We start from the raw sequence: 20,743 nt of genomic DNA, 5'->3' as shown, positions 1-20,743 counted from the left end.
ACGATCGAGCCCTCCACAATCACCTGATGAAGGAGCGTCGCTCCGAAAGCTAGTGTGCTTCCAATTAAAACTGTTGGACTATAACCTGGTGTTGTGTGATTTTTAACTTCACAAAAAAAGGCATCCAGCACAGATGGAATCTCGACTGAAGTACTAAAATATGAAGGAGAGGCACACTTGACATGAATCCATGATCTCATTGCTCTTGTCTGAAAATAAGACAGTAGGCCAGGAGAACTCAGGTGATCTAACAGTGGAAATTAGAGGGATTTCTCTGCTGTCTATCATGGCATGGGTCATTGTGAGAATCCTCCTCAATGACCACCTGGCAGTGGCTGAAGAGATCCTCCCCACGTTTCAATGCAGCTGCTGTTCAGTAACAGGCACAATGGGCATGGTTTCTGGATGTGACAAATCAAAGTGCAAGGAACAGCACTAAAATAAGTAGAGTAATACCTTAGGTTTCCAAATTAAACATGAAGTTTAAAAATAAAGCACTATGTATGGAAAATCCAGCCTTTGTAAAAATATTTTAAAATCCTATTTATAGAATGGCTGAAACTGTTCAGTGCTATCTTGGGCTCAATGATTTCAGTGAGTTGAAATCATGAATGTTGAAAACCATCACCTTTTTCCTTCAAAGTGCCCTCTTTTGTAGAGCAGCCAGTGTTTATCCATGTGGGAAACTGTGTTTACCTGTAGCAAGATGAATGATTCAGTCTTCCATACGATAGTACCATTGTGATGTGGTTGCATTGTCTGCATCAAGGATATCCAAATTGTGACCCATGGGGGAATGCAGTTGCCAAGTCTCGCTGATCCAGCCATCTGGGACCTGGTGGGGATATTTATTATTTGCTGTTTGGATATTTGCAGATTGGGAAAGGGCAGCTGTTATTCAAGTAACCGTATTGATAGCACTGCTATTTAGAACTTCTCTATTAGTAAGGAAAGGAGAAAATCTTGCACTTGTATAACATTATTCATGACTTTTGGAACTCTTAGTATACACAGCTACTGACATAACTTGGAAATTTTAGTCACTTTTGTACTGTAGAACAACATTGTAATTAATCTGCATGCACCAGAGGTCCCAGAAACATCAGTAAATAATGTCCAGATACTCTAATTCAGCAGTATTGATAGCATGGGATCTTTATAAATGAGTAGGTTTTGCCTCAGTTAAATATTTCATCCAAAAATTAACATCTCTTGTAGCACAGCATTTCTTCAGTGTTGTACTGAATCCTTGTCAAGATTATGTATTCAAAACCCTGTAGTGGGGACAGACTTGTAGAACAAATGCTTCTGACGTAGTACTCAAATGTCTGGAGTAGGACATCGCCTCAAGAGTATCACCATGGAGCCAAGGTTTTCACCTTGAGTTTACATAACTTTTTTGGATAAACTAACTAGAAAATGCATTTTTGTTTTAAATTTGGTTCCTAAGAATTCTCGATAATTATCTATGCATCCCACACCTAGCTTGTCTATTGAAGGAATTCCTCTGCTATTCAACCTAGTTTTCTGTCCTGTAGCAAAATTGATTGGATCTTGAGTGAGGTATAGGCATAATTTTATAGTGAAACAACAAATTAAATATTCCTTTTTCTTCAGTCTGGGATTTGAGGGCATATTTCTAAGGTGAGAGGAGACAGATTTAAAGGGGACCTGAGATGCACCTTTTTCACACAGCGTGGTCTGTATGTGGAATGAACTGCCAGAGGAAGTGGTAGATGGTAGTTACAACATTTAAAAGACATTTTGACAGGTACATGAATAGGGAGGTTTAGGGTAATATGGGCCAAATGTAAGAAAGTGGGGCTGCTTTAATTTGGGAAACCTATCTGAAAGGTCTGTTTCTGTGTTGTCTGACTGACTGTATTTGAAATTGAAAGATTCCAAATGGTTTCCCAAAAAACAGAAAAACTGTAGCCTCACTTGACTTTTAAGTGTTTTTTTTTGTTTGAAATGCTGGAGCTTTGGCTCGGTGAAGAGATGAAGACAGTAATGTTATCTTACCTTGTAGTTATAATCTATCACTTTCAGAGTGCTGCATGTTAGAGACAGCAGTCTGAAAGAAATGTTTATAGTTGAGCAATGGGAGCGAGCTTGTCCAACCTGCTGGAGTGGGGAGCAAATTTCAATTTTTTTTCTCACTGTGTGAGAAAATTTCATTAAGATAATCTTTGGAACAACAGGTAGACCTTTTTTAAATTACAATGGAATAATGTGATAATTTAAATAAATGAGTATTAAGTAAATAAATATTAAATATATATAAAAATATTAAGTATTAAATTAATAAATATATTAAATATAATAAATAAATAAATAACTTAAATAGAACATTACATCGCAGGAGAGGCCCTTCAGCCCTCGATGGTTCCACAAATCAATGCAACAATCTGAAGTCCATCTAACCTACGCTGTTCCATTCTCGTCCATATGCCTATCCAATGACCATTTAAATGCCCTTAAATTTGGTGAGTCTACTAGTGTTGCAGACAGGGTGTTCCATGACCCTACTACTCTGAGTAAAGAAACCCCCCTAACATCTGTCCTGTATCTTTCACCCCTCAATTTAAAGCTATATCCCCTTGTGCCAGCCATTACCATCTGAGGAGAAAGGTTCTCATTGTCCACCTTATTTAGCCCTCTGATTATCTTAAATGTCTATATTAAGTCACCTCTCTACCCTCCTCTCTGTAATGAAAGCAACCTCAAGTCCCTCAGCCTTTCCTCCTAAGACCATCCCTCTATACCGGGCAACATCCTAGCAAATCTCCTCTGAATCCTTTCCAAAGCTTTCACATCTATCCTTTCATGTGGTGACCAAAACTGTACACAATACTCCAAGTGTAGCTGCACCAGAGTTTTGTACAGCTGCAAAATGACCTCGTGGCTCCGAAACCCAATTGCTGTAACATTAAAAACTAACACGTTGTATGCCTTCTTAATAACCCTATCAACCTGGGTGGCAACTTTCAGGGATCTACGTAAATTGACACCGAGATCTCTCTGCTCATCTACACTACCAAGAATCTTGCCACTAGCCCAGTACTTTGCAGTCCTGTTACTCCTTCCAAAGTGAATCACCTCACACATATATTAAACTCCAATTGCTATCTCTCAGCCCAGCTCTGCAGCTTATCTATGTCCCTCTGTAACCTGTAACATTCTTTGGCACTATCCACAACTCCATTGACCTTAGTGTCACCTGCAAATTTACTAACCCATCCTTCTACGCCCTCATCCAGGTCATTTATAAAAATAACAAACAGCAGTGGCCCCAAAACAGATCTTTGTGGTACACCACTAGTAACTGAACTCCAGGATGAACATTTCCCATCAACTTCCACCCTCTCTTCTCTCAGCTAGCCAATTTGTGATCCAAATCACTAAATCACCCTCAATACCATGCCTCCGTATTTTGTGCAATAGCCTACCATGGGAAGCCTTACCGAACGCCTTACTGAAATCCATATATACACATCAACCCTCATCCACCTGTGTGGTCACCTTCTCAAAGAACTCCATAAGGTTTGTGAGGCACGAACTAGCCTTCACAAAACTGTGTTGACTATCCTTCATCATCAAGAAAGGAAAATGTTGAATATAAATCCTATCTCTTATAACCTTTTCCAATACTTTACCCACAACTGAAGTAAGGCTTATAAGTCTACAATTACCAAGTTGTCTCTACTCCCTTTCTTGAACAAAGGGACAACATTTGCTATCCACCAGTCTTCTGGCACTATTCCTGGAGACAATGACAACATAAAAATCAAAGCCAAAGGCTCAGCAATCTCCATCCTAGTTTCCCAGAGAATCCTAGGATAAATCTCACCCAGCCCAGGGATCTGATCTATTTTCACACTTTCCAGATTGCTAACACCTTCTCCATGTGAGCCTCAATCCCGTCTAGTCTAATAGCCTATATCTCTGTATTCTTCTTGACAACATTGTTCTTTTTCACTGTGAATACTGACAAAAAATATTCATTTGGCGCTTCCCCATCTCCTCTGACTCCATGCACAACTTCACACTACTATCCTTGATTGGTTTGTAATCTTACTCTGGTCATTCTTTTATTCCTGATATGCCTGTAGAAAGCTTTAGGATTTTCCTTGATCCTATCTGCCAACTCCTCATGTCCCCTCCTGGCTCTTCTTAGCTCTCTTTAGTTCTTTCCTGGCCTACTTGAAACACTCAAGCCCCTGAACTGAACCATCACATCTCATCTTAACGTAAGCCACCTTCTTCCTCTTGACAAGAGATTCAACTTTTTAGTAAACCACAGCCCCCTTGTTCAACCATTTCCTCCCTGCCTGACTGGTACATACCATTATGACATGGGGTAAACCCCTCTGCTAAACCTGACACACAAAGAAGCTCACCTTATACCACAATCTGTTAAATTTTGAGAGGCAACGAACTATTCCCGATATCACTATTTAAAGTAAAAATTAACAATTTTATTCTTTAAGTCTAACAAAGAACATTAAACCTGTCTTTTACCTCCCACTCTACAATACTGGTCCAATTTTTTTAAAAAGCCCTGATTTACATTTACAAACAAAACTATAATGTTTCAACGCCAGTCAGCTTTGTTGATTCTCCTTTGTAGATTCCACTGTCGATTTTTCTCTAGGTTTCCTGGGTCATCTCTTGAATGGTCTTTCACTACATAACATTTCTTATGGACAGGTACCTTTTAGAGAGCTATTTGGCTCACAGTCTATACTTGTTGGTTTTCTTGCCAGTTCTCTGCCTAACTGTTCAAAATGTGTGGTTTTATACCTCAAAATATTGGATCAGTTCATTGGTTTGATGTCTTCAAAACACTAAGTTCAAATTTGATTGGATTTTGGGATCTTGGGGCATAATTTAAATTGATTGGCCAAATTCAAGTTTGTTGTGTATCATGGCAAATCAACAGCACTATTGGTTTCAGTCAGATGTTACATTTTAAATTCTTTCAGCCCACTCTATGCCTCTCTACATCAGTGCCAGCTTCCAGTCCTCCTTAAATGTACAGTACACACCTTCATAACAATACTTATCAAGGACACACAGTAGCTGTTCCTTGAATAAGCTCCACTTTCCATTGTGTTCATCCTCTGCAGTTTCCTTCCCCATCCTTTGCATCCTAAATCTTGCCTAATTGCATCATAAGTGCCTTTCCCCCAGCTATAACTCTTGCCCTGCAGTATATACCTGTCCCTTTCCATCGCTAAAATAAACATAACTGAATTGTGGTCACGTACCTCCAAATCTAACACCTGGCTGGGTTCATTACTCTGTACCAAATCTAATGTGGCCTCTCCTCTTGTTGGCCTGTCTACATACTGTCAGTAAACCCTCCTGCACACAATGGACAAAAACTGACCCATCTAAAGTACTTGAACCACAATATTTCCAGTCAATATTTGCAAAGTTAAAGTCCCCCATCACACCTACCATGTTACTCTCACTTCTATCCAGAATTATCTTTGCTATTCTTTCCTCCATATCACTGGAACTATTCAGAGGCCTACAAAAAACTCTCAACAGGGTGACCTCTCCTTTACTGTTCTACCCTCAGCCCATACTACCTCAATCGATGAGCCCTCATATGTCCTTTCTGCCACCGCAATACTGTCCTTGACTAACAATGCCAGACCTCCCTCTCTTTTAGCATCTTCTCTGTTCTTACTGAAACATCTAAATCCTGGAACCTTCAACAACCATTCCTGTCCCTGCTTTATCCATATCTCTCAAATGGCCAGAACATCGAAGCCCCAGGTATTAACCCATGCTGCAGGTTCACTCACCTTATTCCAGATGCGCTTGCTGTTGAAGTAGACACACTTCAAACCATTTTCCTGTTTGTCAGTGCACTCTTGTGACCTTGAAACCACTTTTTTGACCTCCTTACTCTCAACCTCCTGGACATTGGAACTACAACTCAGGTTCCCATTCCTCTACTGAATTAGTTTAAAGCCTCCTGAAAAGCGTTAGCAAATTTCTCCCTACAGGATATTGGTACCTCTCTAGTTCAGGTGTAGACCCTCCTGTTTGTAGAGGTTCCACCTACCCCAGAATGAGCACCAGTGAGCTCCAGTTCCCTAACACAGTTTTTGAGGAGCTGGAGTTGGGTGCACTTCCTGCAGATGAAGTCAGCAGGGACACTAGTGGTGACCCTTACCTCCCATGTTCTGCAGGAGGAACATCCAACTGTCCTAACCTCCATTCCCACTGTTCTAAATTCCCAAAGAGACTATTGAAACGTAAAGAATAAAAAAAGTTACCTTACCAATCCAGCACATACAACTCTTTTTTATTTGGCTCGAGGAGGAGGATGGGTGGGAGACACTACTTAAGTAGCGTTTGGGGTAATGCAACCACCCAGCTATATTACTTCACTTACTCAGCAGTCCCTTGTGCACTCCGTTTATTCACGAGGTAATATCTTAAAGCAGTAATTTGCCTTCTCGTCACTCTTGCTCTTCCTGTTGCTAAATAAAAATGACAATTATAAACTGCCAAGCAGCAGAGCTAACAAAATGAAATTACTTTTAGAAAGCAGAACTTGGAGGCAGGGTAGGCCTCAAGTTCTGATCACCAGGGATGGAAGGGGACCTAGTTAGAGTTAGAATTAAAGTTAAAGAGTTGATTTAATTCGACCTTAGTGCACATTCTGAACTGCCCTCAGCAGAATTCATGAAAGAAATGGTGGTCAGAAGAGGTTACCTTTCATCCTAGTTTTCTTTCTCTTCTAACCTGCTTTCTGAATAGTATTTTGGAGGCAATGAGGAGACGAAAGGTGAGGGTATTGCTGGTTAATTCAGTCTGTGTAGACAGTCTCTCATGCCCCCTCTTAAACCGCCAATATGCTCTCACACCCAAATTAAACATATATACTTTCCTTACCAGGAGATCAAAGCTGGGAACTAAATTTTCAGTGGTATATGACTGTTTGAAAGGACAGGCAGGAAGAAAAGGATGTGGAGTACCATTGGTCATACAGATGATCAAGGATTGAAAGGTGTGGAATCCATGAGTAGACATAAGAGATAAAAAGGGATGAAGACATTGGTAGTCTATAGGATCCAAAATGGTAGTGTACGGTGGGACAGAGAATAAATTGGAAGATAAGGAGGGTATGTAAAAATGACAGTACATTAATCATTGACTTTAATCTTCTTGTAGATTGGGATTGCTAGATTGGCAGAGGTATCCTCGAGGAAGAATTTGTAATGTGTATTTGCGATATAGTGTGGATCCAACCAGGGAATCTCACTATTTTGAATCTGATGATGTGTAATGAGGCAGTTTTAATAAATGACAGGGTAAAAGCTCCCCTTGGAAACAGTGACCATAACATGATAGAATTTAGGATTTACTCAACAAGGAAGACCTTGGGTTGGAAACAACTATGCTAAGCTTAAATAAATATTGAGGCAAGGGAATAAGGGCAGAGCTAGCTCCAGTGGAACAGGAATGGCAGATGTTTAAGAGAATAGCTTATGACTTCTAGCAAAGATATATCCAAGTGTGGCAAAAGTTAGAAGGCTAACCAGGGAAGATAAGAATGGGAAGACATTGAAAGAAAACAAAAAACATTCAGTTTGGCCAAGATGAATGTAAGCCAGAAGATTGGGGAAGTCTTAAACAAAACCCAACTGAAGTCAAACAAACAAAAGGGAGAAAATTAAACTTTGAGGGTAAACTTGCATGTAATATCAAGATGGACAGTAGGAGCTTCTTTTAACTTTATGAAATGGAAGAGGGGCATCGAAGTGAACATAAGCCTCTTTGAAATCGAGGCTGGGGAGATGATAATGTGTAACTAGGAAAGGGAAGAGAAGGTGAATAAATACGTTGCATTGATTTTCATGGTAGAAGACATTAATAGTGTTCCAAAATTACTAAATAATCAAGGTGGGAAAGGAGGAGAGTTACTATGTATAATATATCGATAGACAAAAACTGCTAGGGAAACTAATGGAGCTCAAGACCAATGCATCTCAGGATCCAGATGGGATTCATCCTAGGATGTTAAAAGAAGTAGTTGGTAGTTAAATAGAAGTACAAGTAGCTATAGTGGATGCAATGGTAATAATCTTCCAAGAATCCTTAGATTCTGGAAAATTCCAGAGTATTGGAAAATTGCCAGTGTAACATCTCTATTTAAAAAGAGGAAGAGAAAAAAGTGGTTTGTTAGCTTAAATCTGTTATAAAGGATGTAACAGAACATTTAGAACCCCTTAATATAATTAAGTACAGTCAGCATGATTTTATGAAGGGGAAACCTTGTCTGGCAAATTTGCTAGAATTCTTTGCAGAGGTAACAGGTAAGATATATAAAAGGGAAACAGTGCATCTAATATATTTAGGTTTTCAGAAAATGTTAGATAAGGTAGCACATGTTAGGCTACTGTCTTCTGAAGAAACATTTAACTCTGTTGTCTTTCCACAGGTTCTGCCAGACCTGGGTCTTTCCAACAATTTGTTTTTATTTATGCTGGCATTGGAGACAGTCCAGAGACTGTTCACTAGGCTGGTCTCCAGTGTGGAGGGAGGTGTAATGAGGAGACGTTGAGGAGGTTGGGCCTATACTCCCCTTAGTTTAAAAGAATGAGAGGTGATTATATTGAAACATATAAGATTCTTGGGGACTTGACAGGGTAGATGTGGAAAGGTTGTTTCCCCTTTATGGGAGTGTCTGGAACCAGAGGGCATAATCTCAGAATAAGGGATCGCCCATTTAAGAGAGAGAGGAGGAATTTCTTCTGAGGGTAGCGAACCTGTAGAATTCATCATTGCAGAAGGCTGTTGACGCTTGGTCGTTCAGTATGTTCAAGGCTGAGATAATTTTAAGTATTATTGGAATCCAGGGTTATGGGAGTAACACAGAAAAGTGGAGTTGAGAATTATGAGATCAACCGTGCTTTTATTGAATGGTAGAGCAAACATTATGGCCTGACTGGCCTACTCCTGCTCCTCCATCTTCTGGTCTTTTTGTTGTTGCCTCCCTTCCCCAAATGTATTCTTCCACTACTGCACTCACTTATGCGCCCTGACATAAACCCCCTTCCTTACCTCAAATATAAATTAACTCCCTGTCTAACTTCACTTCTCCACATAGCTGTCTCCCACTTCACACAGTTACTCTGACTCTCTTCCTCCCTCCAAAATGCATGTCCCAGAACACATTTGGCAGTTAGGATTAGGAATCCTTTTGAGGGAGTGGTCAGATGCCTTTTGGATCGTTAACTGTGGAGAGGATTGTGAGAATAAATTATATATGAACCCGAACAGTTTGACCTATTAAGAAGTACCATATGTTGTATTTATGATTGACGGTGTTTGCTTAATGTATTATCTGCAATATATAGACTTTTAAGAAATGGAACTGCATTTTTTCTCCTCTATGCATGTATACTTGTTGACTGACTTTTTTAGTTCAATAAACGTGGTGTAGTTAGCTAGCCCAATGTTTCCTGTCCATCACTATCAAACTTCAAATCAGTCATTCACCAGCCTCCCCTCACCTTCACTTAATTAGCTGAAAGTTTCCTATTCTTCTCTGATAACTTGTATATATTTCTCTTCATTCTTTCATGAATGGTGGTATATCTGGTTAGACCAGCATTTATGGTTCATCCTCTTTGCTCTTGAGAAGCTAGTGGTGAGCTGCCATCTTTAACCACTGCAATATTTGGGGTGTAGGGCTACCAACAATGCCACGACAGAGGGCATTCCAGGATTTTGGCTTAGCAACAGTTAAAGCATCATTGATACAGTTCCAAGTCAGAATGGTGTGTAACTTGGGCAAGAACTTGCAGATGGTGCTGCTCCCATGTATCTGCTGACCTTGTCCTACCAAGTGGGAGAAGTCGTGGGTCTGGAAGGTGCTTTCAAAGAAGTGTTGCTGAGTTGTGGCAGTGTACCTTGTAGGTTGTGTACATTGTTGCACCAGTGACAAAGGGAGTGTATGTAGAAGGTGTTTGGGGTGCTAACCAAGATGGCTGCTTTGTCCTGTATGGTGTCAAGGAGAAAGTAAGGACTGCAGATGCTGGAAATCAGAGTCGAAATGTGTGGGCTGGAAAAGCACAGCAGGTTTGGTAGCATCCGAGGAGCTGGAGAATCGATGTTTCGGGCATAAACCCACACATTCCTGATGAAGGGCTTATGCCCTGTATGGTGTCAGTCTTCTTGAGTATTGTTGGAGCTGCACTCATCTGTAATGCTGAAATGAGTTGACATGGTAAGTGAAGAGGGAAAGGGTAGTGGGTGGAAGTTGTCACTAAGTTGGTATAGTGATAAGATGGGATGTAAGGTGGTATGGGAGATGGATAGAAAGGATTGAATAATGTGAGTTGGCCTGCCTGGGGTATGGGAAATGTGTGGGGTTGAGGGAGAGCAAGGGGTTGAGGACTAATAGAATGTTTTCTATTTCTACCCTTTTGGTAACCTTTGGATCCAGTCCCAGGTCCCCTTTGGTGGGGGTAAGGTGACCTTTTGAAGTAGCAAAGTGTCTTTGTGATGGTGGAAAGTCATGCTTTTGCTTAAAGAAGTGCATAAATTCAGTGGGTCCAGTGAAGTTTTCAAAAAACTGTCCAAAACAAAATGTGGAGTTAAAAAAAAAGTGCTTGGTTCTTTCAGATCATGTGGTCATCTAGAGTTAATTTGATTTGTGCTGCCTGATTGATTTAGTGTCTTTAAATTAATCATTTTCAGAATTGGCTGCCTGTGGATGGACAGTTCAAACTGTTTACTGAACGGCAATGTTTCTGTCAAAGTGTTAAATAGGGGCAACACGGTGGCTCAGTGGTTAGTACTTCTGCCCCTCAGCCCCAGGGGCCAGAGTTCAATTCCTGCCTCTGGTGACTGTGTGGAGTTTGCACATTCTCCCCGTGTCTGCGTGGGTTTACGCTGAGTGCTCTGGTTTCCTCCCACAGTCCAAAGTTGTGCAGGTCAGGTGAATTGGCCATGCTAAATTGCCCATAGTGTTAGGTACTACATTTCAGAGGGAAATGGATCTGGGTGGGTTACTCTTCAGAGGGTCGGTGTGGACTTGATGAGCTAAATTGCCTGTTTCCACACCGTAGGGAATCTGAATACTTGGGTGAGATTTTGAGATCTTTGTTTACACAGGAATTTGATGAAACAATCTGACTATCTGGTTTCTTCTTGTATCCCTGTCCATACTACTTTTTTCTTTCATGGTATCATAAGTAGACTGGTAACTTTATTTTCTGTCAGGATGCACCCTGGTTAATCCTAATGCTGGATGACAGTGAATGGGACTGATAGGGAAGGCCAAAGAGTGAGTTAGTGGAGATTTGGCAAAGAGCATATAAAGGGCAATGAGAATGATTAGGGGGTAATGGTATGATGGACCATGGTGAATTGGTAGATGGACATGTGGCTACATGAACGGGCATGGAATGGGAGGGTGAAAGCAAGAGGGATGCTTTTTGTTTAAATTTTTACCTTTGATTACAATGCCAGGGTCCCCAAGTTGGCTTTCTACCAGCATGTTCCAGGAACTGGGCAGCTTCTTGAATGCCCAATCCACCTTGTACATCTGGATCTAATTCTGAAATGTAGATGGCTATTTTTGAAAGATGGTTTTGCAAACCCAGAACTTCTCCTTGCCCTGCGCCTGATCCAGCAATGAACATCTGGTTTATGTTGATAACAGTTTTTTAAAAAAGGTATCAAGAGAAGCCTAACCAGCAAATATGGACGAAGCAGAGCTATTTTGAGAGTTTCTGGCTGGTAAACAGATCCACGGCACACATTGTAGACGAGAGTTTTTAAACCTTATATTGCAAAGATGAGAAGTGTTGTTTATTGCTTGATAGTAGACCAGCAGGAGGCTGGACGAACTCCAGGCAGGCAGGATCAGGAGGTCGAGAAGTCGCCGTTTCAGGTGTAACCCTTCAATTGCTTTATTGGCTGACTTGTAGAAATACAATAAGTAACCTTTGTATAACCTGTTGCATATGTCACATATTCTTGTTTTCAATCTATGCTCAGAATTTCATTTACTTAACATTCCATGGAAACTGCTACATTGCTTTAAAATGTTCATTATTTGTTCATTATTTCTGTGTTTAAATGTTTTAAAGAGGGCCAAGGTTGAGCGTGACATTGATTTTTTTTTTATGCTTGTGGATTGTAACGTTAGATTTTACCACTGTGGAAATTTATGCTTCAATCCATATACTTTGTGTGCCTTTTTGACTGAAGTTATGACAACCTTCTTCAACGTCCAATTTAAAAGATTGGTATTAGGGGTCTAGTGGAATCTTGATACTGGATTAGTGGTGCTGGAAAAGCACAGCAGTTCAGACAGCATGCAAAGAGCAGTAAAATCGACGTTTCGGGAAGGGCTTTTGCCCGAAATGTCGATTTTACTGCCCCTCGGATGATGTCTGAACTGCTGTGCTTTTTCAGCACCACTAATCCAGAATCTGGTTTCCAGCATCAGTAGTCATTGTTTTTACTTGGAATCTTGATTGTCTTGCACATTGACTGGAATTGCACTGTGATGTAGAGGTGATAAATAGCAGCTTTGTTGGTGAAAGTGGTTGAGATACAAGCTAGGCTGATGGCTGTCTGAATTAATTTCAGGTCCACAGTATGGCACCCTGGAGAGAGCCTGGATGGCTCTGATGACTGAAGCAGATAAAGTAAGTGAGCTCCATCTGGAGGTGAGAAATGCACTGGCCGGTGATGATTTCGAAAAAGTCAAGAACTGGCAGAAAGATTCTTTCCACAAACAGATGATTGGAGGCTTCAAAGAAACCAAAGAAGCAGAGGATGGATTCCGAAAAGCGCAGAAACCCTGGGCTAAAAAGCTGAAAGAGGTACTGTGCAACTCAAGCAGATTGAGATAGTATATTGAATTACTATTTTGCTGCTGGATTTTTTGGTGTAAAAGAGATGCAGCTGCTGGAAATTATTAGGATTATGAAAGGTGTATTTAGTATGGTGGAGTTACCTGAAAATTTCAGAAAATAGCAGCTTTTTTTTTATTTTAAAGCATAGTTAGCTACAGTATCTGAGATAACCTGCATGGTTGATGACCTGGGCTAATCCAATTATAACCAAATGAGTAAAACTGGGACCCCCCAGGGGTCTGAAGTCTTCTCTTCCATCTACAATCTGGAGGGTTTAAACAGATGTTTGGCATTATATCTGTGCTTCACCTTTTCTTTTCAGTTCTTCTTCCCTGTCTCTCCCAGCAATAAAAACTATTCATTTTTACCTCCATTCCAGTCCTGTTATTAGCCTCAAGATAAATTCAGCTTCTGAAGATGTGTATTTGTTTCAAAATATGCAGTGAGCTGGATTTAAAATGTTTACCTTTTGATAAAGCTAATGAAACTGTATATATTTGCTAATTCATAGAGCAGGTCCAATCCACTGGGAATAGATAGCAGTATTGCTGGGAGTCATGAGCAGTCCTCTGAAAGACTATATCCTACTCTTTAGGAATGGCACACCCAGACTTGAGAAAATGAAGAGATGCTCACATACTTAGTAGAAAGCCTTGTTAAATTTACAGATAGATCCATGATAAAAGTACTTCTGGTTAATATAGATCTTGCTTTTTCTACTCATTCTCTGCCTGATACTGTATTTGCTTATATGTTCTTATCCTTGTTTCATTAATTGGCATTATTGGAGATGTGCTCTGTGACATCGATCATGGCTGCTTAGAAATTCCTGAGCCACATCAAACATATGGTGGGTAGGAAAAAGCCAGTCCAAATCTTATCTCATAGTTGAGCTTTAACTTTTCTGTTTTGAATGGATCTGTTTTGAATTTGAGATATCTCGTTGATGCAAACCTATGACGAAAATTATTTCCAATATGTTTTAATTTACCTGATATTTTTGTTTTCTAAGGTGGAGGCAGCTAAAAAGAGTTATCACCTAGCCTGTAAAGAGGAAAAGATGGCAGCTACAAGGGAGGCAAACAGTAAGGCAGAGCAGTCTGTCACTCCTGAACAACAGAAGAAACTACTAGACAAGGTGGAGAAATGTAAACAAGAAGTACAGAAGGTGAGACTGTGGAGTGGTAGAAAATAATTCTCCTGTTGAAATATAACGCATCTTGGGAATCTTTATGCTCCACCTCTTCAGGACTCTTGTACAGTTCTGATTTTAATCACAACGCATTCTGTGATCATACCTTCAGCAATGTAGGGAGTTTGCTACCATATCTCTATCTTCAAAGCAATCCTTGAAACCTACCTGTTTGACTAAGCTTTTGGTCAACTGCCCTAACATCCTGTTGTATGTCACAGTATCAAGTATATTTTCATAACTTTCCTGTAAACAGGTTTGGGGCTTTTTTTCTTAAAAAAGCCACAATATCCTTGCAAGTTGCTGCTTTCAAACCATAAAAATATAAGATGTAGGAGCAGGAATGTGCCATTCAGCCCATCAGATCCGCTCTGCCATTCATCTAGATAGTGGCTGATCTAATAAGCCTTAGCTCTGCTTTCCTGTCTAAAGCATTCCGCAGATTCACGACCCTCTGAGCGAAGACGACTAAGGACTCGACCAATTTGTCCCAGTTTCTCTGCTGTATACATTCCTTTTGATATGAAATTCAGTATAAATATTGGGTTAGAATCTAAGATACACACCTATTCAGAGAATTCCAAATTTAGTTAATATTGTATATACATTTTTATATTGTGTTTCAAAAGAATTTGTAGATGGTATGATTAGGAGATGGAGTTAACACTTGATAACCATTAATGGAGTTTATTCATTAATAACATAGTTATCTACTAGAGTTACAATCTTCCCATTCCAATTTAGAGGCGTACAGTTAAATTCTAAAATGCTTGGTAAATCCAGGTATTTAGGGCAGGTATCCAGGTATTTAGCAGCCCAGTCAATAATCAATTATTAGACATCATTATCTTTCAGTTTTGAGAGTTTCAACTGTACCCATCTGATTCCACTAGCTGACCCATGAGCAGGAACAGGAATTTGGCAATAGGAATTGCAACCATGGATCCATAGGAATGGGCACCATGAGGATGGAGGCTCTGGAAGCCCTTTTTTGTTTTGAGGCCTGGCTAAGTATTTCTGCCCAATGGACAATTAAGATAAAACTTTTAAAACTTTTCTGCCCAAGGTCCATCACCTACATAGCCTAATGAGGAAGTTGATGCTGCTTGCCTGTCCAGACCTCTGGTTAATATTACAATATCAATCAGGTGATATGAGGACCCAGTCCGCATATTAAAGCGGTACCTGTTGCCTTCACTACAGTTAAAGATCAGTTAAACAATAACTGACCCTCTCGCCTAGATTTCTTAAGATATTGCGGAGAACAGAGAAGTCTTTGTTTTTGTTCAATGTGGTGGATTAATAAAAACAATGGTATAGTAATGTGTATTATGGTATTGAAGGCTCCTCAACTGGAATGCTAGGATTGGCTTTCTTTGATTAATTGTACACACTTAATGACATATGAGTAGCAAATGGGTGGAATAATATAATCTGATGTTACTTGAAGCTAGGTCTGAATAAATGCTATGTTGTATCATGTGTGGATGATGTAAATCTAGTCAGCAGTATTATAAATACAAAATGGCTAATCTCAGGCTTGTGCTTGTTTTAAAAGATGATTTTACAGGAAAATGAATAAGTATAAAATGAAATTGAATTGAGCTGTTGAAATTTGAAGGCTAATAACCACACTGAGATTTCCAGAATCTTTAAAATATATTTGTGTATAAATAATATATATATCTTCAAACACAACATCTGTTCAGATAACAAAAGCTGCTCAAAAGGATTACGTTATCTAAATCCTTCAGTTGCCTGCTGACTCTTTCCATTATTTTGTGTGCAGTATCAGACTGGAACAGGTATGAGTATGATAGTAAGTGGCCCTTTGGTGTTGCCTTTTACAGTGCTTATGCCCTCTAGAGGTGAGCTGATGGTAACACAGGAAGACAGCTTCAAAAGATTTCCAAAAAACACTGAAAGACATTGTAGCCATGTTAAACACCTGAATGTCTCTGTTTCTGGTTAAACCTTGGAAAATGTATTGATAATACTTTTGAGTCATATGTGCCTCAAAGATCTGGATCAAGAAACTTTGTGAATGGGTTTTTTGGCGTGAAGTCCCAAATACCTCCATTCGACATCACTGTATGGCAGAGTGGATGGGTAGTGTTTTTTTTAGGCTTTAATATGCCAAGGTTTTCACTGTAATTTATGTTGGATCAATGCCCATACAGACAAAAGAGAAGTATGAAAAAGCCTTGGATGATTTAAGCAAATGTACGCCGCAGTACATGGAGAATATGGAACAAGTGTTTGAACAGTGTCAGCAGTTTGAGGAGAAACGACTGGTTTTCTTCAGGGAAGTACTTCAGGACATCAAACGACACCTAAACCTCACCGAAAACAACAGGTGAGTATTAATTGCATCTATGTAACCATTCCATGAATATTCAAAGTTCCATCTCAAAAAGAAACACTGCTTACAAGATAAGTTAGGATGCAAAAGGATTTTCAACAACTTGATTTCATCTTTTCTAAACAGTTGACCTGTTTACCCACAACAATTTTCAAGCTATTTCTAAAATGAATCCTGTCTACTGGCTTCAACCTCTCTACCTGACATAAGCACAGAAAATGCTGTAAATACTCACCCAGGTCAGGCAAAAGCAGCCGATGGAACATTTTCCGGTCTGATAACCTAGTTCTGATAAAAAGTTATTGACCTGAAGCGTTAACTCTGTTTCTCTCTTCATAGATGCTGCTTGACCTGCTGGCCATTTCCAACATTTTCTGTTCTTGATTCAGATATCCAGCATCTATGCTTTTTTTGCATTTGAACTCTTCCTGAGATCTATTCCAATTATTGAGCTTCTCCATGCCAAGGTCATTGGACTTCTATTCGATTGCTATAACAAATCTAATGACCTTGCTTTCAGTTTATTTTCTCTCTGTCCCATTAGGTATTGTTTTGTTACATGAAACAAAACCTGCAATCCCATTTTTATTTATCTCTGACGGAGAACCAAACCTTTCGGGCTTGTACTAGGTCTCTCGTACCAGTACCTTGTTACTTTTGAACCTCTGCTGTTTTTTATTGCTAAAATATATAATGTTGCACTTCTCTGCATTTGTCATTCTAAATCCATATAAGCAGTTTTTGAAAGGCTGGACTTAAAATATATAATTGGAATCAATGATGCTTGAGACTTTAATGACAAATGTGTTAACATTCTATTAATGAATCAGTACATAGCTATAGTTCTCTATGAATCAAAAGTACAGATATACAAGATGTGTTCAATGCAACATATAATTTTATGACAATCTCTTTTCATTACTGATACCTTTAATTATTTGACATGATTAATATTTTGTTATTGATTTGAACATTTAAGTTGTGTATATAGAGATTGGCCCAACATGCTGATGTCATCATATATTTAACAATGCATTGTGCTATTTGAAACCTGACCAACTCATTCTGCAGCTGGATGTTGGTTGTAGCAGCTTGGAAACTGTAGGAAGATAGATTTTCAGACATATGGCTGAGGGATGAAAGAAGAGCAAATGCTGCCACAAGCTAAGATCGTGGTTGAGCTCTATTGTTGGATGAGATTCTAAAATTCTCTATCTTGACTCGTGAAACAGATCATCATTTTAACCCAAGATAGAAGCTAGACTTAAAAATTGAAAGGTATTCATAGTAATACTTTTGAAAAAGGCTTTGTATTGCAAAGTTGCAGTGGGGGATATTTAGCAAAATTGCTTACAACAGTATCTTCGAATGCATTTATTATGATTTTTGATCATGCATTTTACTATCAGGAAAAGATCAACATGAAACCTCAAAAGCAATTTATAACAGCTGTTTAAAGCCAACCAGTATTCAGCAAATTGAAAGCACCATTGAAGTGTGTGTGTGTGCGCACACACACACAAATGCATACATGCTGTACAATCTGGCACTGTGTTCACTTGAGGCAGGCAGCTTAAGAAACAGCAATACTGAATAGGATAGGTTTCTCTCAAAAGGTAAAGGGAGGGCAAACAAAGACATAGCTTCCCTGGATGAGAAGAGAAAGGAGCAAATAAGATAATAGAACATAGAACAATACAGTGCAGAACAGGCCCTTCGGCCCTCGATGTTGCACCGACCTGTGAACTATTCTCAGCTTGTCCCCCTACGCTATCCCAAAATCATCCATGTGCTTATCTAAGGATTATTTAAATCTCCCTAATGTGGCTGAGTTGACTACATTAGCAGGTAGGGCATTCCACGCCCTTACCACTCTCTTGCGTAAAGAACCTGCCTCTGACATCTGTCTTAAATCTATCACCCCTCAACTTGTAATTATGCCCCCTCGTACAAGCTGACGTCATCATCCTAGGAAAAAGACTTTCACTGTCTACCCTATCTAATCCTCTGATCATCTTGTATGTCTCTATCCAAACCCCTCTTAACCACCTTCTTTCCAATGAGAACAGACCCAAGTCTCTCAGCCTCTCCTCATAAGACCTTCCCTCCAGACTAGGCAGCATCCTGGTAAATCTCCTCTGCACCTTTTCCAATGCTTCCACATCCTTTCCGAAATATGGCGACCAGAACTGTACACAATATTCCAAGTGTGACCACCCCACCGTTTTGTATAGTTGCAGCATGATATGGCGGCTTTGGAACTCAATCCCTTTACAAATGAAACCTAACACACCATATGCCTTCTTAACAGCACTATCCACTTGGGTGCCGACTTTCAGGGATCGATGTACATGGACTCCAAGATCCCTCTGCACATCCATACTACCAAGAATCTTTCCATTGACCCAGTACTCTGTCTTCCTGTTGTTCTTCCCAAAGTGCATCACCTCACATTTAGCTGCATTGAACTCCATTTGCCATCTCTCAGACAAATTCTGCAGTTTATCCAAGTCCCCCTGCAACCTGTAACATTCTTCCAAATTTCCATACTCCACTGACTTCAGTGTCATCTGCAAATTTACTAATCCATTCACCTATGCCTGCGTCTAAGTCATTTATAAAAATGACAAACAGCAGTGGTCCCAAAACATCCTTGTGGCATACCATTAGTAACTGGACTCCAGGCTGAATATTTTCCATCAACCACCATTTGCTGCCTTCTTTCAGAAAGCCAGTTTATAATCCAAACTGCTAAATCACCCTCAATTCCATGCCTCTGCATTTTCTCCAACAGCCTACCATGTGGAACCTTATCAAAGGCTTTACTGAAATCCATGTATACCACATCAACTGCCCTACCCTCATCTACATGCTTGGTAACCTTCTCAAAAAACTGAGGTTTGTGAGACGCGACCTGCCCTTGACAAAACCATGTTGACTATCTGAAATCAAATTGTTGCCTGCCAGATGATTATCAATCTTATTTCTTATAATCCTTTCCTACAACAGAGGTAAGGCTCACTGGTCTATAATTATCTGGGTCATCCCTGCTGCCCTTCTTGAACAAGGGCACAACATTTGCAATCCTCCAGTCCTCTGGTACTAAACCTGTAGACAATGACAACTCAAATATCAAAGCCAAAGGCTCTGCTATCTCCTCCCTAGCTTCCCTGAAAATCCTCGGATAAATCCCATCTGGCCCAGCGGATTTGTCTACTTTCACTCCTTCTAGAATTGATTAACACCTGTTCGTAACTAACCTTGATCCTTTCTAGTCTAATATCTCGTACCTCATTCTTCTCTACAATATTCTCCTTTTCCTAAGTGAAAACTGATGAGAAATGTCCATTTAGCACCTCTCCGATCTCCACAGGGTCTACACTCAACTTCCCACTTCTGTCTTTGTCACAATAAGTATGCTCAACACAGATACAAGGTAGATACTACACGAGAATCAGGCTGAATATAGAAGGTTCATATTGTGATAACCATCTGATGAAGGAGCGGCGCTCCGAAAGCTAGTGCTTCCAATTAAACCTGTTGGACTATAACCTGATGTTTTGTGATTTTTAACTCTAAAGAGACTGGCATCTAACCTAAAAGGAAATTGCAATGTCTTCTATGGACATCGATAAACTGTTAAGTTGGGGTGAATAAGAGGAATGAGACTGATTAGGGGCAACAAATGCGAATTACATATAGGGCAGAGAATGCTGCTAAGATAGTAAGTGAATATTTTGCACCTGACTTTATAAAGGCCTTCTATCAAGGCCATGAGAGAGTGCGGTTAATTTAGACAGTAGAAAGATTTAAATTTAATGACAAGGTATTAGTATTCAAATTTGATAAGGCACAAGGATGTGATGCATCTGAGGATACCAAGGGAAGTGAAGGTGGGATATTCTGGAGCCACTGGCCACAATTTAGTTGTCTTTAAACTTGATTGTGATATCAGAGAATTTCAAAAAATACATACATTTTTAATAAAGGGAGCCAAGAAAAACTCAACATCTGTAGGCTAGTCATTTTAACTTCTGGCCCAGAAACAATAATTTGAGACAGAATTAAAATCATTTGGGTTAACTAAAGAAAGGCAGCATGAATTAAGGGAAAATCCGTGTTTAACTAACTTGTGGATAGACACTCCAAATAGCTGATAACAATTCCACAACCTGTTTTTATCTTCCACATTTGTACCTTTGCCGAAATGGCTTGTGTTCATCTCTGTTTTACAGAAGGCAGACTGAAAAGGCATGCTATCAAGCCAAGTATAGCTTCAAACTAGTAACT

General features: G+C 39.7%; 1 protein-coding gene across 8 annotated transcripts in view; it reads left to right on the top strand.

Moving 5' to 3' along the window:
• pacsin1b (protein kinase C and casein kinase substrate in neurons 1b) overlaps positions 1-20,743 on the top strand; it is a 390,938-nt gene that overhangs the window by 334,656 nt on the left and 35,539 nt on the right. For all 8 annotated transcript variants that reach the window (XM_043716952.2, XM_087973658.1, XM_087973659.1 and 5 more), the window contains 3 exons: positions 12,631-12,866; positions 13,912-14,067; positions 16,272-16,447. In XM_043716952.2, coding sequence (XP_043572887.1) covers positions 12,631-12,866; positions 13,912-14,067; positions 16,272-16,447 — 568 coding nt within the window. The remainder of the gene's footprint in view (positions 1-12,630; positions 12,867-13,911; positions 14,068-16,271; positions 16,448-20,743) is intronic.

This window comes from Chiloscyllium plagiosum, unplaced genomic scaffold (assembly GCF_037043375.1).
Source record: "Chiloscyllium plagiosum isolate Xiang-an unplaced genomic scaffold, Cpla_swu_hap1 HiC_scaffold_26, whole genome shotgun sequence".
NCBI classification, from domain to species: Eukaryota; Metazoa; Chordata; class Chondrichthyes; order Orectolobiformes; family Hemiscylliidae; genus Chiloscyllium; species Chiloscyllium plagiosum.
This window is presented reverse-complemented; position numbering and strand designations above follow the sequence as displayed.